Source organism: Balaenoptera acutorostrata, chromosome 5, assembly GCF_949987535.1.
Source record: "Balaenoptera acutorostrata chromosome 5, mBalAcu1.1, whole genome shotgun sequence".
NCBI lineage: Eukaryota > Metazoa > Chordata > Mammalia > Artiodactyla > Balaenopteridae > Balaenoptera > Balaenoptera acutorostrata.
This window is the reverse complement of record NC_080068.1, coordinates 139,503,734-139,529,231: the sequence shown is the minus strand read 5'-3', so window position 1 is coordinate 139,529,231 and position 25,498 is coordinate 139,503,734. Positions and strand designations below refer to the sequence as shown.

Genomic DNA, 25,498 nt, shown 5'->3' with positions numbered 1-25,498 from the left:
GTGAATTTATGAGACATTTCATTATCAAAAGATTTCCAAAATAAGAGGCGAATGTACATATTTAAGGTACACAAAAGCATTTACTCCCGCTCTGCCTTCCATTAGAATTAGTTTCTTCAGAACTGCAGGGTTCACACAAAAGGATGGATGTCTAAACAGGGCCAGGACTAAGGTGGGACAAGCAAGGTGTGTGGGGTGCTACATCTAAAGACACTCACTCTCAGCAAGTAACCGCTGGCAACCTTGCCTCAGCCTACCTGGCTCTGTGTATAAATGTTGACATTTACATGCCATTGTCAATTACTTTAAACTTTTCAGAGGCTTGGAGCCAGTTGGCAAAATCAAACATTGTTTTTCAACCCTGTATTCAAATTAAAGAGAACCGTAAGGTATGTCCAATGATGAAGCAGGGAAGAGAGTCTCAGAAACACAAAGGGTATACATGCAAGAAAAATTTGTTCATGAAAACTGATAATTCTTTCAATCAAACCCTTACGTAGGTCTGCTTATATTTTTAAATGATTCATGTTGACTTGCATTTCTCAAGTTTTCTTCCTTTACCTTTTCACTTGGAAAATACTACACAGTTTCTGGATATATTATAGTACCCCAAAAACTTTGACAGCCTAGAAAGGTTCTAATCTAAATGACGCGTTAATTAGCATCCGAGAAGTAAAAACTTTCTTTCTTAAACATATTTACTTCATTTGCTATTAAAGGAATATATTAAACTGTCTTTCAGCAAGTGCTTTTTTATCTGGCCAAATATCACACAAAGTAGCTGTTCTTTGTTTTCAGCCAAAAGTAGAATCTGTATTTTGCAACACATCCATATTATCTTTTACTCTACGTAATTACATGTATACTGCAAGCTGTAAAATGAGCATTTTAATTTAATTCCTGGTAAATATATCTTAAATACATCAAAATTGTCACTAAAACCACTGCTTGCTCAGAAATGTATAGATATGAACTGAGATCCAAAATTAATTAACTAAGTTAGTGTGTATAACTTTACCAAAACAAAGTTCTTAAAAATATTATTCAAAATGATTATTCTTATTATTCAACTAGATGTGAAACTAGTTACTGTATGCCCAGTAGCCTGCTGTATGTGTGTGCACACATATACAATCTTAAATAAATTTAAGAGAAGCTCAGTTTCTGAGATGGATTCATAATAGTTTGGAGAACAGTATGCATAAATAACAAAAAAACTATTTGGTGAAAATTATTCTCTTGGTGAAAAGAGAAACAAAAAGTAGTCTGGGGAAAAAAAAAAAAAAAAAAAAACGTAGTCCGGTACTCTTACAGAGAGATTATGAAAAGGTCTTTACCTGGAGGTTTCTGCTAGTGAGGGATTCATCAAGTGTCGTTGCCAGCTCTACAGCTCGCTTCTGACTAGAAGGATCTAAATAATAGACCATTTTGGCAGCTAAATGAGAAGGAAAAAGGAAACGTGTTTTATTTCAAGATAAAACCAGCATGTTATCTTCTATCCATTCAACTATAAAATGCAAGGTAGGGGTCCTGTAGTTAAGATTCTGCGCTTCCACTGCAGGGGGCGCGGGTTCAATCCCTGGTTGGGGAACTAAGATCCCACATGCCGTGTGGTGTGGCCAAAAAAAAAAAAAAAAAAGCAAGGTACATGTGCACACAGAGTGTGGCACTTTATTAGAAAAATGGGAATAACCATTTGAAATATTGTTATTAAAAAAAAAATCCTGAGAGAGTAGACCAGAAACAGTCGAAGTGTCCAAACTAGGAGAATGATTAAGGTAAGAGAGACTATGAAGAAATACAAATATTCTAATAATAGTTGTCTTTGTGTGGTGGGACCATGGATAGTTTTCTTCTTTCTAAAATGAGCATAATTTGGGGTTGAGGAGAATACTTCAGTGTGTGTGTGTGTCTGTGTGTGTCTGTGTGTGTGTCTGTGTGTTTGAGGGGTAGGGGTGTGGGAGATACCCAACCTTGATGGCACGAGCCAAAAAAACTGAATTCAGAATTCCACAAAGGCATATACAAAGCTGCTGGGCTTCTTAGCCAGGTATTTTAAAAGCACACTACTAAAGCACTACCCATGCAGTGCCATCAAGTCCAGACTCTGGCCCATTAGCACAGACCCTTGCCAAATGATCCTTGCTCGTGAGATGGTTTCAGGTGTGTAGCACTGTCAAGTTTGGTATCTTATATAGCATCAGAAATGAAAGGTGATGGGTTGTATCCAATTTTAAGAGCATGTTGATGAGAGAAAGAAAATAAACGGAAAGCTCCTCCCTGACTGTATGTAACAGATAGCTAAATTCAGTTTATACTTGCTTCTTTGTAATGCCGATGCAGAACCAGGAGAAACTACTGGTCTTGATTCATAGTAAAAATTTTATCTAAGAAATTTAAAAATTTATGAGGCATATTTAAGCTGCCTGTTTTCATGGGAATAAAATGTGACATGTACGCATTTGCCTCTTCCATGCAAAAAATGTGTAACCTTGTCATTGATCCATCATAATAAAAACTGAGGTTGTTTTAGAGTCTAAGATAAGGACAAAATAAAGTGATTACCTGATAATCTGTGTGGCAATGAATCAGAATTCCTTTTCAGAAAAGTTTCGTTAAAATTCTTTGGATTCGTTGCTCCAAAAAGACGATTCATTTCTTGTTTTAATACTGTTCTAACTGTACCAGGTAAATCTTTACTTTCACACACTGCTGAACAAATTTAAAACAAACTCTATTAGCAGTTAGATACTGATAAAGTTAGTAGGAATTAAAAAATTATCTACCTGATGAGGCCAATGAAACAAAGCAATTATATACAAAGACTAGATAAACCTACTGATAAGTCAACATTTAAAGAGCTAATCTATATAAATTTAAATAATGTGTATCAGCAGAATAGTCTAATGATTTTCTAAAGGCTATCAAAGACATTTCATTGACAGATGATTCATTTCCAGAAAAGAATTCTACGTTGAAAACAATACAGATGCTGCAAGACGAAGCACCCCAGCCTTCTAAGCCCCTAGCAGCCGCCCCCTCAACTTTAAAGGGAGTTTATAAAATAGGGGCTTGATGGCGCCTACCTGGTAAGTAGTGTCACAGCAAATGTGCAGTGCAGAAGACAACAGAACTTTCCTCACCCTCCCCATCTTCTTCTATACCCAAGTAAGCCGTTACAAATTTATCAATTAAAAAAAGTGGTCATTGACCTTTATTTTCAGTGATTATGTGAATTGAGCTATCATTGTATAATAAATTCCGAAGGACCACTGAAGTATTTTCCTGTAATGAATACGCTGTATTCATCATATTCCCAGGCTTTGGCATTCAGAGATGGAAAAACTGGCCCCCAACCTCTCTGGGTTGAATCCTAGTTTAGCTCTGTTTCATTATTATTTTGGTATAGAGAGACAGTCTGGAGCTTTGAGCCAGACAGACCTGGGTATGAATCTAGGCTTGGACAAATCATAACCTCTCCGAACCTCTTTCTTGATTGGTGAAACTGAGGTGATATCTAACCCAGAAGGATCACAGTAAGAAAAAGCTACGAACAAAATAGCTAATGATGTAATAGGTATTCCATAAACTGTAGGTACTATTTTTGTCATAGACTGAAGAAAAGATAAATAGATTTTCCCTTATGATTAGGAACTACTGTTGTGGCTTTCAAACTCTGACTACAACTAAGTATCTGTACTCTGATGAACATGTATCCTATATACATACCTTATTATGGGAAATGAAAGTTTCACAGAACACTGACCCTTAATTTGTGCAACACGTGCTTGGATCTTCCACTCTATTTCTATTTTAGGTTTTCAAGTGCTGAAAATGACCCACTAAACTTCTTTCGTTGTCTCACTAATGGATCATTACCCTAAGTTTAAAGAACACTGAACTCTTGAATAGCGAACATCCAAGTGAAATATTCTACACATAATTAGTAACTGAATAATTGATTGATATATGCCCTTTGTTGGTTGAACAGCATTTCTTCTATCATTCTACAGAACTGGGTAGTTCAAATAAGTGAGCTACTAATTAAATAATTTAGTTTAACCTCCATTATGGCTGTATTTGCAACTTGGATTTGGCAATTTATCAATATCCGTCTTTCGGAGAGGAACTGGCACAGGAGTACAGAGAGAACCAGCAGAAAAATTGTTAAAATAGGTTATAGCCAGTTACAATGAACATTATGTCAACAAACAGGGGTCATCTATAAAATATGTTATTTCCATGGGCCTTATTGGTTTGCTTGAAATGCTTTCAGGATACTTTATATGCAGATAGGGAAGTAATTGTATAGTTTACATTATAGTTGGAAACTACACTTTTCATGTTTTTCATTACTTTCATTAACTTGTTTTCCTCAGATTAAACAATCTCCCCAGAAAAATCAAAACTGCTTTAAAAAATAAAATAAAAAACTCATACAATTTAAAAAAATACATAAATATGTATCTCTTGGGATGTATCAAAAAGGAAATATTTAATAACTCCCAACATCGACTAACAGCTGTTTCCTTTTTGGGGGGTATTAATAGTTTGTATTAATAAAGCAATTCTTTGTTTAACAGATAAAAAGAATGTTTCCAAAAACATTTCCTTACTAGTTCACAAATCGTTTCTGGCCAACTCAATTTTCTCCCCTAAATCATGTAGATTGGAACTGTAATTTCCAGAAAGATATTAATTACAATCAACCAACCAACCAACCAATCAATCAATTCTACTGTAGCAAAAAAAAAAATTTTTTTTAACATTATACACCAATGAGGTGAGGAATTTATTTATTTATTTATTTATTTATTTATTTATTTAGCTAGCTAGGCTAGCTGGCTGCGTTGGGTCTTAGTTGCGGCACGCGGAATCCTTTCGTTGCCGCGTGTGGGATCTTTTAGTCGCAGCATGCAGGATCTAGTTCCCTGACCAGGGACTGAACCCAGGCCCCCTGCACTGGGAGCTCAGCGTCTTAACCACTGGACCACCAGAGAAGTCCCTGTAGTAAAATTCAGAATGTCCTATGGAATTCTATATAAGGAAGTTCCACCTGTGCCTTTAAGAAAAGGGGCAGCCTCAAATGCCGGAAGGGCGGGGAGTCAATCTAAAAATCCTTTGAAATTGATAAAAACTAACCAAAAAATACTGAGGTCTCAAGAAAGTAAAAAATCTCAGACTACCTAATTATCTTCCACGATACAATAATAAGTCCTGTGAATGAATCAAGAAAAAGAAATAACTGTGGGTAGGGGAATAAAACCTTTTCTAAGAGGCTTATGATTTGAGTCCTCAGATATCCTAAAATTAAAATCATGTTTGGTTCATGCTATTAGCTTATTAGCAGATTAAATAAACCTAGTAATCACCAACAGTTAAAAGTCACACTGAAGAAGGGGCTGATTCTTAGCAAAAGGAGTTTCCCTGGGTTCCCAGGCTAGCCAGCAGTTTTTGCTAATTGGGTAGAATATGTTCATATTTTGTGTGAGATAATGACTACTCACTACTAGGTTACAGCACAACCTACTAAGTGATTTACTACTCAAAATGACAAAATAAATAAATGAGAGCATTAATTAAGCAAGGTGGGTTTTTTTGGGTGGGGGGAATACATAAGTATGGAAGAAAAATAATCTGCAGGGAAAAGGAAGAAATGAGTTTGTACAAATGAGAGAGAAAAATGATGTAAGATTCACGGTAGATCAAAGTGATCAAATAATACTAATTTTAAAAGCACTTAAGGGAATATAAACATATAAGGCAATAGTAAAACAACTGAATACCTAAGCTCCTATCTTTTACTTAGAACTGACCAGAAATATAATTAAAATTGCTTTAAATTCTACAACTTAAAAAAAAAAAGTGAAAAACTTCCAAGTGGTAATATCATCCTCCTAATTAAAAACGGGGGAGGGAATATCCTATACAGTAAGTGACTTCGTGTAGCAGTTATTATCTACATTGGTAGTATAACAACATTCTGGAGATCTGGAAGCTGCCCATAACCATGCTGAAATGAACCTTCACTTCGAGAAGTCTCTACAACTGATAAAATAAGTGTGGAGGCATTGTTTTCACCTCCACCCTCTCTGGAAAGGTGTTACTTGTGAGGACTTCTTTGTAAAGAAGTTACTACAATATAACTTAACATGACAAATGTGTTCCTGAAAAGTTACTTCAAAATCAAATCTTTTTCTCAAGAACCAAATATATTAGTTAAAGGAACCCTGTGAGTTACAGTAACAAAGATGCCGAAATCTAGTGAAAATAAGGATGACTTTGTAAATCTCTTCCTGACAATGATGTCAGCTGAACCCCTGGAGCAATGGGCACAGCTAACATTAACTCCACTCAGTCATTCTAACTTTGAATGCCAGGACCATTCTGCCTTCGTTCCTCTGAAGTCCATAAGCATTTTAATTTTCTGAAACAACTGTTGCAAGAAAATGGTCGTATGTTCATCAATCCACACACTCATTACAAGCAAATACATCTAAATATGCCACTTTTAATTTGTATTTCAAAGGAAAGTCTCTAACTCCATAAAATTTATATGTATTATTTTATTACCTTTCAGGAAAGAATTGACTATATAAAAACAAAGTATGTATATATTGAAAATAGTTTAAACGTACTCCATTCTAACTGAGAATGGATTAAGACTTGTTTCTAGCCTTAAAAGTTATTTTTAATACAAAAAAAAGAGACTAAAAAGAAACTCCCTTATTTTCTCTAAATACAGCAATTATTTCTTCTATTTTCTATAATGTGGTTACATTACTTATTACTTCAGATTTTTAAAAATTGAGGAAAATTTTTCTATGATTCAGTTTCTGTAACAGGAATCATTTTTTTGACAAGCATAAATATGATTTAAATAAGGCTTTACTTTTTCTTAGAAGTCAAAACAATGTTCTTAATTGGGACAATTTAGCATTTTTCAAAAGAATGACCGGGATGCTTGGTTTAATCTCTTTATTTTTATATGATGGATGGGTTCACATGGGGCTACGTATTCAGCAATGAGATAGCTAATTTAATAGTATTTCCAAATTCTGCAGACTGTTCTATTAAAGACTTAATTTCTCCTTATCCAGTCACTTAAAAAGAAAAACAAAAACAACACTACTTGACTACAGGAGTACTTTATTCTAAACTTAAAGCTCTTGTAGTAGAAAGAACAATATGAAGACCTGGGCTCTCATCCCTGCTTCATTACTAATTATTGATGTTATCTTGAATAAGTAATTTAGTCTTTTAGGGTCCCAGATTTCTCAACTATAAAAGGAGAGATAATTAGCATAAAATTCCACCTTTCGTGCTCTAAAATTCTGTAGCTTTACTTCGCATTAAAACTAATGTACGGATCTTACTGTCTAAACCTTTGAAAAGTACAACAACTGTTTTATAGTTCTTTTTAACATGTATTTGGTGACAAAGATTTTATGACTCAAATAACTGTGCTAAAGACATAGATAAACGAGATAACTGGTCAATTTCAAAGAGCTACTTTAATTTTAGAACAATTTACTAAGAAGTTTTACATAATGAAATATGATTCAAAAATTCAACTTATTAACTTTTTAGAAACAGAAATAAAGGTGATTCTCAAACATCTGGACTGAATGATTCTATGTCAAAATCAGGTAACATTTCTAGCCTGAAAATAAAGACCTTTATCACAAAGAAAAGAACCTTTTTTTTTCCCCCTCAGCTAATTTAATACACAGCAGCCTTAAAATGATTGAGTTTATGATAAACTTGTACAAATCACTTATACAGTCACTATCAACTACTGCAGTCAAATACTTAAGTAATGGAAAACAAAAACATACCAGTACTAAAGAGTCGAATCATACATTCATGAAGCCAGGGATGACTAGAATCAATGGCAAATGCCCTCTTTACTGATTGTAGCATCAAAAGAAACTTTTCTATAAAAAGAAAAAGATATATTTTGATCATTTGATAAAAAGAGATGCCCTCCTTTGGAGGACTAATTTATTACAAATAGAAAAACTCATTTAGAGTCCATCACATCTGAACTGCAACATATGACTAACGCAAATGATTTCCTCAGATTAGCAACATTAGCTAATATTTTCCACGCAACATTCTTTAAGAAAAAAAGGTTTTTTAAGTATAAAAAATTTAGATAGCATTCAACATTACTTGAACTAATGCCATATAAACAAGAAAATTTTGAAGCCATTTCATTCCCTGACCTCTTTTTTATAGTCAAATAAACGAATTTTCCCCATTACTTAGAAAACTTCATTGTTTACGCTTGAAACTAATATTGTTTATGCCTTTCTTGTGTTTTGTGACATGTGAAATGGTTTCCCTTCTACCTGACTGTTCCTCCCCTGTCAATCCCTGGCTTCTCTTCCCCCTCAAAAGGTATGGTATTCAACAAGGTTGTGTCCTTAGTCATTTTCTAAGGACAATGGATCTTTCTCAGCGCTGTCTCCTCCCACCCCATCTCCTCCCACCCCTTCCCCTCCCACCCCATCCCCCATGCTTTCCAAGCTTCAGTAGTGTTTCCACCTGATGAATGGAAAATTGCACCCGAATACTCACCACACTTCCAAGTCTCATCCATAACCACCTCTTTGTTAAGACTTCCCTAGTTTGGTCTCATTCTCCAAATATCAGAATTCAAAACCTTGAATTCTGACGATTCCTTTTCCCTTACCCCCTATACTCAGAAAGCTAAAAATACTGCTATGTCCTTTGTCATTGCCCATTTCACACTGTTGCAACGCTGGAGAGTGATTCAGAGGTTAGTACACAGCAAAGAAGCCAACTGAATGGAATTTAGATTGCCTTTCACCACTTAAAGCAGAACAGCTTTTGTATTTTATACTCTGGGGCTCCATGCAAGAATATTTGTTTAAAAGAGAGTTGTGTTAACTGTTAAAAGTTTTAAAATTACTTGACTATTTATTAAACTAATTTTCCAGATTATAACAAAATCATTGTGGAAAATAGAAAATATAAAAAATATTTTAATCACTCAAATTCCATCAAGAGACAATCTCTTATCTTTTGATCTATTTTCTTCCCAGCTACTTTTCTATTTTACATACTCATATAAATATCTTAATAAAGATTAAAATCAAACTATACCTAGTTCTGAATCTTATTTTGAAACAACGTTATATAGCAATCTTTTCCTGGCATTTGATAAACATGATTTTTAAAATTTATTTTATTTATTTTTTAATATTTATTTATTTTGGCTGCATTGGGTCTTAGTTACAGCACACCAGACCTTCACTGCAGCGTGTGGACTTCTTAGTTGTGGCATGCATGTGGGATCTAGTTCCCTGATCAGGGATGGAACCCAGGCCCCCTGCACTGGGAGCGCGGAGCCTTACCCACTAGACCACCAGGGAAGTCCCAGCATGGGTACTCTACAGAGGTACCATTTTATTCTGAGGTACCATTTTATTCTATCTCGTTTAGCAGGACAGTTACACTGTTTGGAGCAGTAACTTTTTGTCAGATGTTACTAACCAGTTTCCCTTTCCTTCAGTATGTATCACCTCAGTGATAAACTTTTTTCAGTGAACCACTTGGATTACATCAATTCAATACCGTAAAATCTTCTTAGTATCTACTACGTATAGCTTATAAGAATTCTAAATCTGGCAACCAAGATCCTCCATTTATCCCTTACGTGGCTCAGGCAATGTAGATAACCTCAACATTACTTACACACACTTGTGTTCTCTTCATGGATACTCTTCCCTTCTGTGCATCTTTTCTTTTAGAAGTATGGTACATTCTTCAAGATACACCTCAAACATCACATCTTCTATTTAAAACAATGGCTAATAGCTGACATTTATTTAATGCTTACTGTATATCAGACACTATTCTAAGATCTATGTGTATTATGTATTTACTAAATGTTATCCACATATGAACATGATAATGCCTGTATTTCACCTTAATCCTGGTTATATATTGTACATCTGTTTTTGATGCTAATGTCCCAGAAGAGATAATCACATCATCGTACTTCCCCACAGCCTGTTGTCAACATGAGGCATCTCTGTGAGGAAGCCGCACTGGCATTTGCCAAAACGCCCTACAGTGCTGAGGCTATCAGAACTGGGCGGCTGTAGCTGAGAAATTCCGTGATCAGTCTGACCAGGGCCACTGTACCCTAATTGCCTACCTTTCCTAAAGTAAATCTCAAAGGCAAAAAGATGAGTTTCTATCTTGTTCTTCACCAAGTTCTTCAACGGAGTTAAAAATTTAATAGCTTCTTCCAATGGAGTTTCAACCTAACAAAAATAAAAGATATTATACAAATGGAAGCAAGATTTTGGGGGGATGTGAATTTACTCTTTCTATCAAAAACACTTTTTTGCTAAAAATCACTTACCAGTCACCCAGAAATACACTGTCATATTTCACCCACCCATAATCTAAAGGAAGAGGATTTTGAACTCCTCACTGGTTTTTAACTGTTGAGATTATACATTATCTCTGGATAGAAACTATCCAACAAGTAAAGAAGAAGATTAAATAGAACCAAAATGAGGAAAAGAAAGACAGTATGAGAAACAGGTAAGATAGCCAAGGGAAAAAAAAAAAAAGACAGAGAAGGGATGTGAAATAGGATGAAAAGGACTAAAAACTGTAGAGAACATTAAAGAATGAGTGAATGCTGAGTATAATCAAGCTATCAAAAAATAGTACAATATCCACTCTGTGTTGCTTTGTTCCACTACAAATTCTACAGAAATCTACATTTACTCAAATGCCATACTATTGGTGAGATGTCATTGGAAAAGACTTATATTTACAGAACTCTGTCTCTACCACCCTTCATTAATTATATAAATGTACTAATTACATATCTGTGATATTACCGGGCAAGTATAATGCTTACTAGATAATTGTGCTACTCTACTCCTAGACTGAGTATTGAGACAAGACTATTCTCTGTAGACTGGGGTGGAGGTAGGGAACAACACTATATTTATCAGAAGGGCACTGAACATCTGGGTCCTATATTCACCTTCTCTCATCACAGAGGCAATAACAATTTACCCTCAATGGAATTCGGATATGCCATATCTGTCCAACATGCTTCTGCCAGTAGAGTAAATTGTGGTTTCACCAGCACATTTTCTGGCCGAGGAAATTATTTAATAGCATTAAAAACAAAACAAAACAAAACAAACAAACAAACAAACAAAACCAAGTCAAGCCATAAACGGTGTCTATAGGATTTACCTTGTACTAGTATGTAAAGCACTAGCCATTATTCTTAAGGACATATGCCAGAAATCAATATATGACAGCATCACTCTAAGAGCTCTAGATATCAAGAGACAGAGGAGAAAACAAGGGCCCTCATAAGTATGCCTTTCTCACATTTGTAAATATTCTGCTTCTTATTCCCATGACTCTATGCTCTACTGAGTTAGAATCTGTGGTATACAGGGGAGAAATGGTTACCAGGGAAAGGTAGAGGACTGGAAACTGAAACTGCCACCCAGGTACATCAAGCTTTTCATTCCTCAAGAGGTACAGACTGAAATGAGGATCACTGTATTGACCAGGATAATTTACTCCAGGGAGATATGGCTGTTATTATTATAAAATAGAAACAAAAAAGGATATTGGGAAGTGGAATCAAGCATCTGACAAGCATTACACTGACTGAAATCAAGTATCTGATTTGGAAAGAAAAAAGAGAGGAATGAATTCTGTCTGCAGTTCTCATAAATGAAAACATACGCCCCCAAAGGAGATGTGGGTCTCTTGTCCCAGCATGCTCCTGTGTGCCTCGCACAGGGAAGATTTTGTCAAGCTAAATCTAAACGATAAAATATAGGTACATAACCAAAATAAAGCTAACTGCATTTCTACATTTACATATATACAGTGCAGTAGAGGGGGATATAAACAAAAGCATGTAAATAGGGATGATGTTCTACAATCAGCTTCAAGATTTAAAAAAAAAGTCAAAACTACCCTTGAAAATCCCTGAAGTTGTTGAGACAGACACATAGATATAGATATGAATATATAATATCACTAGTTCGCATTATATGTATGAAAACCACACATTTAAGTACCAAAATCGCAATCATTGTAGCAAGATAGTCACACTCTGAGAGGCACAAGAACTGAGACGGCGGTCATACCTCCCCCACCTCAAACTCAGGTGGGGTCCTATGTCCACTGAGAGAAGTACTGGATGGAATTGCCAGCATCATGCATACTCTTTTCTGTCTCTGTCTTGAAAAAAAATTACATCCAGTCAAGATCTGAATTTACCTAAGTTAAATAGATATAGAAAGGGACTGCACTGTGTTGACGGGCCATTTGCAAGGGCATTTATTTAACATGCAATTTTAAAATTTATAAACTGGCCTGAACTCTAATCCGAGTGTTAACATATGTTGTACAGGAGTGTATCTCCCTATACTCCCCGCACAGCGACACAAGGTCTAACACCGCACACTAGCTTAAGACTGAAGTTTAAAACTAAACACCATACAGACAGAGTGCTAACGACTCACTACCCTTATGAGGAACATGTGTGTGCACAGAAGGAAAAAATCCAGTTGCGATGAGCACCGGCCAAAGGCACGGAGGGACACAGGATGGGTGGTACACGAGAAAACTCATAAACACCAGCTACCGACTACTGCCTCGCGATAACCTGGATAAACAAGCAATACAGATTCCACCAAGCTTTCAGATTTATACTCAGTTAATTCAATATTAAACTCACTAACTAAACCTCTTCCTATTTTCCTTCTCTCCTTCTTCACTGGAATAACTGCTAATTTGACAATGCTTTTAATTTACTTAAATTATCCTGAACTGGTGAACTGAATTTATCATTTACTACCTGGGAGAATGATGAAATATAACCCCCCTCCCCAAAAAAGGCAACTACAGATTATAGACCCAGAATTGGCAGGCAGTTTTTTAAATAGCCTACAGCGTCCCTCCTGATTATGAGGGCTTGGTGTAATCTGGCCTTGCCACCTCACTGCAATATGGGTGAGTGTGGATGCTATCAGATGGGGGCATCTTGGAGGCAGTTATCCTGGGAAGAGAAAGGTGTTATGTGCCTAACAGGTAAGAACAGCATATACTGAAGAGCAGTCCATGAAGCTGGGTGCCTTCCACTAGGCTCCTTTCCAATAAAGCAGTCAGAAGCACTTTCTGTAGGCATTATTTTGTTGTGAGACTACAACCCTCTAGCTACAAATGATTAGACTACAACTTGACATCTGGCCCCAAAGCAGCCATTATAGGTGAAACACAAAGAAAATGGAATAGGGTATAAGGAGACCTGGTACAAGAATTCTGCTCTGTGGGGTACTCCTTATTAGACACTGACTAAATCCAAACAGATCCCCTCTTTAAGAACTATAATGCGAGACGTAAAGAGCTACAAGAAAAAAAGTCATTAAGTAAAGTTGTGGGACAGAGAGAAAGCAAGTGGAAAGAAGGACAGTGGCAGGCAGTCAGTGATGGTGGTAAAAGTGGTAGCAAGAAAAGAAGCTGAGGCATAAAGATGAAAAGCCCCTGAAGTTGGTATTATCCCCGAGTAACTCTGTAGTTTTCCATGGGGCCTAAAAGGTCAATTTTCGGTGCTTCTTCACATCCCTGTATATTCTTCCAGTAAGCTCCCAACAACAATAAAAAGGCAGTATCTTTGTTCTTAGAAAGCACACAATTATTTGTAAATACAGCTTTGTGAAATCCAAGCTACGTTTATCTATGCTTCTTAAATAGTAATACTGCCACGAGATATTACTGTCCATCTGCTCTGATAGAATTCTAAAAATATTTTCCAACTCTATTCGGTAGGTATTATAATTTTCCTTAGTTATAAAGCAATCAATGATTTTGAATTTTTAGTTACTAGTAAGGCTAAACTGAACTCTAGGGCAATATGCTTACTATATTGCTTTAACATAGTAAATCGTGCAATTATCTGCACGTGGAGTAGGAGGGTGTCAAGGGCCAGAAGAAAAGTGCGTATGTATGTTACTGATGAAAATGATTCACAGGACAACGAATGCCTTGGTTTCAGCTTAATAGTTAAAAATGGCAGATAAGATTTTGGCTTGGGGAAAATATTTGAGGACTTTTAAGATATTAGGTACAAATAGTAAATATAATAAAGAAATACTGTAAACTGACAACATGAGTGAGAGAGAGACATACAGAATTCACTTTTTAACGAGCTCAATTTAGGCTAGATATAAAAAGTTCAATGTTACCACTTACAACAGACACTACATTCTTTACACATGTATTTTCTCTAGTCCTAACATTTCTGCCTAGTAGGGATTTTTCCGAGTCCCATTTTATATTTGAGAAAACCATCAGAGAGGTTAGACAAAATGTCCAAGATACACAATGAAGTGTAAGAGCTAATATGTGGTCCCAGATCAGAATGACTCAAAAGCCAAAACTTTCCAATATACCATACTAGATTACTCTGGATCAGAATCATTATTTCAAGTTTTAAATGTGAGATACAATCAGAAAAAAAGAGAGAGAGAAGAAAAGGAAGGAAGGAAGGGAAAGCAAGCTAAAAATTAAAGTGATTTTTTTACTCTAAAATCTATAATCAAATTGGCTGAATAACACCGTATAAAATGACAATAGGTGGTCATGAAATTTCACTCAATTGTGCCAAACACTATTCTTAAGTACCTTGGCCAGCTTCTCGGGAATAAGTTCTTCTTTTGGACCTCCAATTTCCTCATCATCATCGTCCTTCTTCTTTTTCTGATTTCTCTGCTGCTTTTCTTTTTCTGCATTTTTTTTCTCTTCCTCTATCTGGGCTTTCTTTTGAGCTCTTCTTTGTTTATTACGTAGCTTCTTTAGCTCTTTGTCAGACATGTTTGCTGTAAGCAGCAAGTGTTAATAAAATTATCAGTGTGTTAATCAGATTAGAAGTGATCAATTACTATGTAATATCCCATATAAACGCCCACTACAAATCTTCCCTGTCACACACGTCCGTGTGCCTATGCGCACCTTTTAGCAGCGCCACCCTTGTTAAAGAACACTAACCTCCTCAAAAAACCTGTGAGGCCCGGTGGAGCCCGACCGTGGCGACCACAGCGGAGCGCAAAAGCACACGAGCTCCTCCAGCGACAGCAAAGCGCCTGCAATTCTAGGAATGCGACCAGCCGCTCCGTAACTCCATGGCACTGCCCCACGCCTTCTTAGTTATGCCTTCTCTAATCCTGTCAAACGGTGCTGCCACCGTGCCTCACACATTCTGCTTGTCAGAATACTTTGTTTACACATCTATTTCTCTTTTAGACCGTGAGTTCCTTGGTGGAAGAGACCTTGCTTTACTCGTAATCTTTGTATTGTCAGGGCCTAGCAGCATACCAAAACATAGAGAAAACACTCAAATATTTGTTGAAGGAATAATGAATAACTACACAGTAAATTTAAAATTTGACATTAAAAATTAACAATATCCCTTGAGGTACAACTATAGAATGTTTCAAAGAAAGACTGGAGATCACTGATAAACAAGCCATAATAAAGTGGAAAATCTGTACTGTTTAGACTTAAAGCAATAAATCTGAAAGCTACATGTACAATCAGTATTTATTTGGAAAATACTTGTCAATAATGAGAAATGAAAAAACTCATTCTAAAATATACCACCACTGTGGTGATTTTTAAATATGCCCACAAATTCTTCCCTTCAAAAAGTGGAGCCTATTTCCCTTTCCCTTAAATGTGGGCTATACTTAGTGACTCACTTCTCACTAATAGAATGTACTAGAAATGAAAGTGTATGACATCCAAGATTAGGACATAAAAGCACTGTGGATTCCTCCTTGCTTTCCCTTGGAGCACTCAGAGGAAGCCAGCTGTCATGTTGTGAAGAAACCCAAACCACCTTATGTAAAGACCCGTGTGGCCAAGAGCAGTCCTCTGGCCATGCCATCTTGGAAGCAGATTCTCCAATCCTTCAGGTGCCTTGGCTGACATCTCGACTTCAACCTCCTGAGAGACCCTAAGTCTTTCCAATCATACAGCTAAGTGACTTTTGAATTCCTGGCCCCCAGTACCTCTGGGAAATAAATGTTTGTTGTTTAAACCTGCTAAGCAATTTGTTATGTAGCGATAGACAACCAACATATTTTGGTCCCTGGAAGTGCGATGCTGCTGCAATAAAACCCTACAATGTGGGGAGTGGCTCTGGGACCAGAGAGCGGCCAAAGGTGAGAAGACTTGGAAAAGAGAATTAATGGAAGCTTAAGAGCCTTAGACTATTAATAGATATCTAGATTCTGAAGAGGCTGCAAGTGAGGGCTAAAGTGAAGTGAGGAACACTTATAATCACATAGAGGCAGACAGCTTAGCAACACTTATAAAATGCATCAAGTGAACTGGATGATCCCGTTAGGTGGATTTCTAGGCCCCAAAACATGGGGGGGGGGTGGGGGGGGGTGGGGGGGGGTGGAGAAGAGGTTTGAAGATGGCACCTGATTCTTCTTGCTGCTTCTAGCAAAAATGCAAGAGAAAGAAACTGAAGGAAGGAGCAGGGACTTGAGGGTTTTGAAAATTCTCAACCTCTCCAGAAATGGCTGCTGAGCAAAGATCAAACGCAGGGCACTGCCAGGAAAACATGTCAAAAGGGAGAGCAGAGAATTGGGCTTTAAAATCTTTTGTTAAGACTCAGAATTCAGAAAAATGGTGCCTTAGTTACTAGTCAAAGGCTCTCTTAAAAATTTTAAGGGTGTGATCCACAGATCCTCTCAATCACACAACAGACCTTCTAAGAAACTTAGAAGTTTCGTCCTCTCAGCAAAATCTCAAAGTAGACAAAAGATACTTGTGCATATGGATTTCAATGAGATTCACAAAAGATCCATGAAGTTTAAAAGAGAATTGTAACGGTAGAAACACAGAAACTTGGACTGAAAGGAACATAGTATAAAATGAAAAGAGGTCTTCAGACACCCCACTCCCAAATTTTGGAAGCAGATTAAGACACTACTTAGCTGCAGACAAATGCTAACTTTCAAGAAAAAAGGATTCAGAAGGTAGAACCAGGAACCCAGAGGGCAGAGCCAAGATCCATAAAGAATTATTCCTAGGTCTCAAGTCCTCATCAAAGAACTGCTAACCTGGACCCGACTGGACTTGAGAATTGACATGAACCAGTAACTCCAATGTGCCTCCCGTTCCCCACTCACCACCCCTTTGTGTCTACAGTGTGTGCCTAACCTCTCTCTCACCACTTTATACTGGTTCACAGGATTTCCTATCAAGAACTCTGCTTGAAGAGCTACACTAAAGAACCATATTCAAAAAACCTCATTCACAAGATAACAATCTGGACTTTGAGCTAATGCTGTAATGGGATGAGACTTATGGAGGCCTTGAGAGGGGCAAGTATATTTTGCATGTAAGAATGTAAATAATTTGTGTCCAGAATGCAGAACATGGCAGTTAAAAATATGTCCACAAATTCTTTGATTTCTCCTTCCCACTCAAGTATAGGTTGTACCTGGTGACCCACTCGACCAATTAAAATGTAAAGGAAGTGGCAGGGTGTTATGTCAAGAGAAGAGAACATTAAAGGTGTTATGGCTTCCTCCTGGCTCTCTAGCGTGGCCATGTCTTGAGGAACTCAAGACACCCTCTGGAGAGACTAAGGAATTAAGGCCTCCTGCCAAGAGCCATGCGAGTAAGCCATCCGGGAAATGGATCCTCCAGCCCCAGCCAAGCCTTCAGATGACTACAGCTCCAGCCAATATCTTAACTACAACTTCCTAAGAGACCCTGATCCTGAACCACCTAGATGCTTCTGAATTCCTGACCTATGGAAATGGCTGGTTCCAGATGCTAAATTTGGGGGTAATTTATTATGCAGCAGGAGATAAAAACAAATATATACCTGTTTCTCTTTTTCCTGGTAAAGAATTCCTTACCACTAGAAAATTTCAAACAAGAACTAAAAATTACATCCTACATTACAACACAAGACTGCGTGAGTGGCCACATAAATTCTGGCCTTTTAATGATGTGTGAAATAATTGCTACCACTTGCATCCTTACTGCAAGACTAGATACAATACACACATTATTTTATTTAACAATCTCACAACCTCATAATATTATTTTATGTATCAGAAAACTGAGTTTTCAGAAGAAAACATAATGACTCAGAGTGATAGTAAAAGGCAGAGCAAGGATGTAAATCCACTTCACTTTGCCTCCAAAGTCTAAGCTCTCTCTTTCCACTATGCTACACCAGGGGTCAGCAAACTTTTTCTTCAACAGGCGAGATACTAAATATTTTTCGCTTTGCAAGCCACAGGTCTCTGTTGCAACTAAACTCAGCTGCCATAGCACAAAAACAGCAACAGACAGTATGTAAATGAATGGGCTTGGCTAGGTCCCAATAAAACTTCATGTACCAAAAGAAACTGAAGTATGGATTTGGCCCATAGGCTAGTTTGTGACCCTATTCTGTAATACCTGTCACTGCCTTAAGAGAACTCAACTCAGTTCACAATAATTGCCATACCGAGATAGAGAAAGGAATCCACACAGGAAATTAATATAGACATTAAGAGTCCAAATCCTGTTTCACATAATTTAGCACTAATTATCTGGATAGGCACTGTCTCAAGTTTACATAAATTAGCTAGTACTTGTGTGAACTTAATAGAGACTCAAAATTTTAGCTTAGGAGGAGCCAAAGGAAAATTCTACTACACTAGAATATTGAATTATCTTTTTTTTTTTTTAAACTGAAGAGAGGGGTTGTTTATTTATTTATTTATTTATGACTGTGTTGGGTCTTCATTTCTGTGCGAGGGCTTTCTCTAGTTGTGGCAAGCGGGGGCCACTCTTCATCGCGATGCACAGGCCTCTCACTATCGTGGCCTCTCTTGTTGCAGAGCACAGGCTCCAGACGCGCAGGCTCAGTAGTTGTGGCTCACGGGACCAGCTGCTCCGCGGCATGTGGGATCTTGCCAGACCAGGGCTCGAACCCGTGTCCCCTGTATTGGCAGGCGGATTCTCAACCACTGCGCCACCAGGGAAGCCCGCATTATCTTTTTTTAAAAAATCTGGGTTTGGGTATATGTGAACATATGCAGGTATATGTGTATACACAGAAAATAACATCTGAATCTAGACTACTCTACCCAGCCAAACTAACGTACACATAAGAAGGCAAAATAAAAGAAATCTGGCCATATGAAGACTCTTAAGTTTACTGAAAGGGTAAAAACATAAGAAGCAAAAGATAACTTCTCAAGCAAATAAAGGGTACCTACAAGATCTTTGCTATAAATATCAAGCTTTTTGGTGAACCATTAGAAGCACTGTGTCTAAAAAAAAAGGCAGCAAGCAAACTACTGTTCCTATTAATCAGCATTACTTCAGCAACCCTAACCAATGCAATAAGGCATGGGGGAAAAAAAGAGGTATAAATACTTAAACTGCTTACAGATTAATATAACGGCCTACATAGAAAAATTTTTTAAATCAACTGAAAAATCTACTAAACCTAATATCAACGTTCAATAAGGATACCAACATACAAAAGCTGTAACAATATTCATTTGGAATACTGTAATGGGAAAGGGGGACATGTAAGGAAAATGCAAAGAGTAAATCTGCTAAAGTTATAACACAACAATTACACTAAAAAATAAATAGGAGATACATGCATTCTAGTATGCAAAGACTCAATGTTGTTTAAGATCTCCTGATCCCCAAACAGTAATCTATATGTTAAATGCAATTCGAATTAAAACTCCAAAAGAAACTTTCTGGAAGATCAATTAACTCTACAGTTCTTACATAAGCAAAAATTAACATGTAAAACCAAGAAAAATCGAAAGACATAGTGTTAGATTAAGAAGAGAAAAACGGATAAGAAGAGAAACCTGTGTACTGATGTCAATACAACATAGTTTTACTGTGTCTTTATAGTAAGTTTTAATATATGTGAGAACAAGACACCATGCCCACAACCCACCAAAGTATTTTTTCAGAGCTTACTTCAGGATAAAAGTGGCATTTTAAAAGAGTGGGGAATATGGACAACCTATTTAATAAGCACTATTTAGGAGTCAGCAGTCTTTTATGTGGGGATAAAGAAAGCTACCCTCCACCTCACATCACATATAAAAATTATCTCCAGATGATTAAACAGCCAAATGTAAAAATAACAAAGCCAATATTATAAGAAAACATAGAAGATATTTATAAATATATTTTACATTTTGAAGGAGAAAAGCCTTTCTAAGCAAGACCCAGAAGCCATAAAAGACTAAAAAACTTTGATTTCAGAAAAATTAAAGCTTTTACATAAAGAAAGACACCCACTGTAAATAAAGGTTAAGACCTAAGTGACAGGAAGAAAATATTTGCAACACATAAATAAGGATTACAGTCCTGAGTATGTACAGAACTCCTACGAACCAAGAAGTTTCAAAATAAAACGGGCAAAAGATATGAACAGGCAATTCACATAAGAAACCTAAAGGCCACATGAAAACGTACGCAGGTGTTCCACTCTTAAAAATCTAGGAATTATAAATTAGATGTTCTCCCCAAAGTAACAAAAATGTAAAGGATGGACAATTTTCAGTGTTAGCAATAAAATAAAATATCAGTACACTGTTGGTGGCAATAAAAACCTTTTATGGAAGGCAATTTTATACATTTCTCATACTCTCTGACCTAGCAATTTCCACTTCTAACAATCCATAATAAAATATGTGCATAATGATGACCTACAGGACATTTACTGTAACACTGTAAGGGGTTGGGGGGGACCCACATGGATTCCCACATAGCCATTAAAATGACTGATGATGATATTAGCTGTGCCCAGACATGGAACAATACTATAAAAAGAAGGGGAAAAAGTATAAATTTCAGAACACTATGAATCATATCATCCCATTTATGGGCTACAAAAATAAAACGAACAAAACCACCACAAGAACTACCCTGAGAGGTGTGTGTAGAGCATGTGTGCACATAAAGCTCTGAAAATGGTAATTGTGCACAAAGGAAATTGAACATTTCATAGGGATACCCTTTGAAAGAAGATAGCCTGTGGGTAGGAGAAAAGAGAAAGGGGATTTTCACGTTTGCTAGTTATTTTTCTAAGTTGTTTCAACTTTGTATGTTAAGAGTTAATTGTGCATTATTTGCATAATTTGAAGAAGAGGTGGAAGGCAGGAAGAGTGAACAGGAAGGTAAACAGGGACTTCCCTGGGGGTGTAGTGGTTAAGAATCCGCCTGCCAACGCAGGAGACACGGGTTCGAGCCCTGGTCCAGGAAGATCCCACGTGCCGCGGAGAAACTAGGCCCAAGCACCACAACTACTGAGCCTGCGCTCTGGAGCCTGCAAGCCACAACTATTGAGCCCGCATGCCAAAACTACTGAAGCTCATGTGCCTAGCGCCCGTGCTCCACAACAAGAGAAGCCACCGCAATGAGGAGCCCATGCACCGCACGGAAGAGTAGCCCCCGCTCACCGCAACGAGAGAAAGCCAGCGCGCAGCAACCAAGACCCAATGCGGCCATAAATAAATAAATAAATAAGTTTATTTATTTATTTAAAAAAAGGAAGGTAAACAAAAGAAGCCAGAGGATCACTGCTCTCAGCTTCAATTATAAATTGTCCTGTAGATTCTCATTGGCATCTTCTTGCCAGTTGAAGAAGCGACGACAGATAGATTCAAGTGAAATCTGTATAAGGGTTTCTGTATGTGACCTTAGAAAGTTCTAAATTGTTCTTAGGCAACAGGAAATATAATTTAACAACAAATTAACAGAAAGATCCAAAGGTCTTTAGCAGGAGGAAGTATCGAAAGTAACCAACATAACCTCAGGAGAGGCATAAGCTCAGGACTGAAGAAAAAAAATCTGACACAGTTTTTATGTCCCAACTCCTGTAACATTTTTGCCATGAAAATGTCACAAAATATTTGGATGAACAATTAATTTTTATCTTTCTACATTCCTAGGTCACTTTTATGCTGAGATCCTTTCCCAAATAATTAACTAAGGAAGACTTCTTCTTACACATCCTGACATCTTGCTATAAAAATGGCATGTTAAAACTGGTCAAATGGTAAATCGTTGAGCAATTTTACTGGCTTAATTCTAAGCTGGGTTTTAATGTTCAAGCAATATTTACCTTTTAGTAGGTTAATTATTCATTATTACTAAAAGGAGAAATAACTAGATATACTGACGGCCAACACTAATGTGGAGTTCCAACACTAATATAAAATTAGTATAGTATTGTACTTAACAATTTATAGTATTGGGTAAACCAGATATTAAATGTAAAGTTCATGAAATTCAACTCCTTAAAAGCTAATGATCAGTTACAAATTAAATTCTTGCTTAACTTTTGAAAGACTAAAGTAAACGGTATTTTTCTTTTGTTGCTTAGAAAAATTCACAAAACAGTCATCACCATTTTTTAAAGCATATATAACATCGTCCCACAAGGTGCTTAATAAAAAGCTCAGGAAATGGACTTCCCTAGTGGCTAAGTGGTTAAGAATCCGCCTGCCAATGCAGGGGACACGGGTTTGAGCCCTGGTCCAGGAAGATCCCACATGCCGCGGAGCAACTAAGATCCCACATGTGCGCCACAACTACTGAGCCTGCGCTCTAGAGCCTGCGAGCCCCAACTATGAAGCCCACGCGCCTAGAGCCCGTGCTCCACAACAAGAGAAGCCACCACTATGAGAAGCCCGCGCACCTCAACGAAGAGTAGCCCCCGCTCCCTGCAACTAGAGAAAGCCTGCGTGCAACAAAGACCCAACGCAGCAAAAAAAAAAAAAAAAAAAAAAGTTCAGGAAAAATCTACATTACACAAAAACATAAGTACACACATACACACCACAGAAACAATAAGAACTCTTTATTATACCTGTATCAGCTTCACGTTCTTTATTCTCATCTGTAAGGGGGTTGTCGTGAAGCTTCAAATAGATCTCTATAGCAATTCTTGCTGCCTTGAAGTAAAATGGATGCTGTCGAAGTACATCTTCTAGTTTTAATAAGTCCACATATGATCTAAGGGTAATCTTCCTCATACAGTATGTATGAAAGTCAAACTGGTCATCAGTGATTTCTATAAAATGCTAACAAAATTATCTTTTTTATTACAGTGAAGTATAGCAATAGCAAAGAAACTACAAAAATGAAAGCCTTGGAATTACTTGTTTCCTAGGCATGAAAAAAATCAGTAAAATTTTAGAATATTAAAAATGACAATAATTCAATTTAAATACTTTGCATATCAAATAAGCAAATATAATTGGCCATCACCTAGCATAGTATAATGGCATACATAAGGCAATGAATTACTTGTTGAATGAAAGGAAACACAATGCTTTAAAATATATATATTTATTCCTTCCTTAATCATACTTAAGTAAAGCTATCAGGACAAATCCAACAGAATTTATTAGCATACATAATAGTGCAGTACAGTAGATTTACATGTTAAACATTCAGTCTTTATATTTAGAACAATTTGCAAAGGATTTTAATACTGCAGTATATGGTAATTTTTTTGAGAATACAAATCTGAATTCTATGCAATGAAATGCTGGTATGTGGGAGAGAAATCAATCAGTGAGTAAGTCAAGCAACCAGAAGCTAACACATTTCAACTAAGCTCTGGGGTTCTCGACTTAATAACAGAACAAGCATGAAATTATATAAATTATTTTTATATATGAAAATCACAAAAAATGAAAGCCAACTACTAGTGATAGAAATGACTCAGAAGTGAAAAGGACTAAGAAAAGAATAAATTTATCATAACATGAGGAATTACATAGGTTACAGAAATACTGTGAAAAGGCTTCAAAGCTTATAAATAATATTTATCAGGGCATAAGGCACCACCAATTAACAGCTTTCTGGGATAGCTTAATGAGCTTTGTATGTATTAATGAAGAAGCAGAAACATTCAGAAATCAATGAAAACACAGCCAAGATACAAACTTTCCCTTAAGTTTCTTACAAGAATTCCGGCAGGAAGAGTAGACAATGGGGAAGTCTGCTTAACATAGTCTATATTATTTCCATTATAAAATTTGAAAAATATGAACACTGGCTTTTAGAAATCACTTACTATACATTATAAGGTGAGAGAAAAGAAAAAACTATAGGATTACCTCAAAACTTTCAATGTGTAACAAAATGAAATGAGAAACTTTTATTTATGTGGTACTTACTCTCTCAATCTCATGACATTTCTTAAGTGCTTCACCAAATTTATTCATCGCCTTATAAGCTTGGGCACATTCTGTCTGGAACCACATGCACTGCATTTCATTTAAATTCTCAACCGCTGATGTTCCTTCCTATATGAAAAGCACACATACTCAAAGACAATTTCTTATCAAATACATTATTCCACCATAGGATTTAAGAAGGAAAGATGGTCAACTGATTTGAATTCTTTCAAAATAATTTTCTAATTTTTTAAACCATTTTCAGGGTAAGAGGGAATAGTTAATATGTGAAAGAAATTAGAATTATATTTCTAACCACTAAAAAAATATACATATATAGCCTTGTAAATGATTAATCAAAAGGTCTACATAATTGGGGATGGAAAGTAACATAAGAAACAGAACAGTAACACACGGCAGATGTTCAATTAATATTAGTTCCCTTCGCCCTTAAAAATTTCAATTGAACATACATCAATATAAATCAGAGTTTAAAAACCCACTGCACAACCATATTAAAAAAATGATGTTTTATACTAATATTGATTTCAGTTTTTTCTGATAAGGCAACTTAATTAAAATCCTGTCTTGATATTAAAAATATCAGATGTAAACTTTGAAAAATAAACAAGGTAAACAAGTATGAACTATTTATTCACAAGCAAGAAAACTAGCTGTACAAACCCTTGTAAACTTCGAGCACATTTCTTCAGCCTCTTTTATCAGATTGGCTTTTAGCATGTATTTTGCACACTTGGAGTTGATAAATCTGTCTGCTGTGTCCAAGGCCTGGGCCTCATCCATCCACCTCGCAGCTTCTTTAATATTCCCAGCATGCTAATAATAACAGGGTACAAAAGCAAAATAAACCAGTCAGAGTATGCTAATTTTACTATGCAAGTAATTAGTTTCCTGTTCATAAATAACTAAAACACAAATGGAAGAAACAGTAATCTTCTGTCTCTTACGACCCTAATCAATGTAGATGCATACATTCTACAGAAATATAAGTTCTGATACCTTTCTGGAGATATAGAATATAAGCTCTCTGATAGTAAAGATTTGTTTTAAAAATTTTGTCTACTGTTATAACCCCACTGACTACACACTACAACAGTGCCTGGCACATAGTGAATACTCAAAAATAATTGTTGAATCAAAGAATAAATAATAATCAAAATCTTTAAGCCAGAACAACATAATTTAATGTAAAGGTCATAAAAGGC

General features: G+C 36.5%; 1 protein-coding gene across 2 annotated transcripts in view; it reads right to left on the bottom strand.

Moving 5' to 3' along the window:
• The window catches only part of NAA15 (N-alpha-acetyltransferase 15, NatA auxiliary subunit), a 76,734-nt gene that overhangs the window by 2,500 nt on the left and 48,736 nt on the right, over positions 1 to 25,498 (bottom strand). The window contains exons 12-19 of one of the 2 annotated variants that reach the window (XM_007172336.3): positions 24,957 to 25,109; positions 24,273 to 24,401; positions 22,955 to 23,168; positions 14,713 to 14,906; positions 10,190 to 10,298; positions 7,839 to 7,937; positions 2,566 to 2,712; positions 1,338 to 1,435 (exon numbers count right to left, since the gene is read on the bottom strand). In XM_007172336.3, coding sequence (XP_007172398.3) covers positions 1,338 to 1,435; positions 2,566 to 2,712; positions 7,839 to 7,937; positions 10,190 to 10,298; positions 14,713 to 14,906; positions 22,955 to 23,168; positions 24,273 to 24,401; positions 24,957 to 25,109 — 1,143 coding nt within the window. The remainder of the gene's footprint in view (positions 1 to 1,337; positions 1,436 to 2,565; positions 2,713 to 7,838; positions 7,938 to 10,189; positions 10,299 to 14,712; positions 14,907 to 22,954; positions 23,169 to 24,272; positions 24,402 to 24,956; positions 25,110 to 25,498) is intronic. The other variant, XM_028164001.2, reaches the window with a different exon arrangement.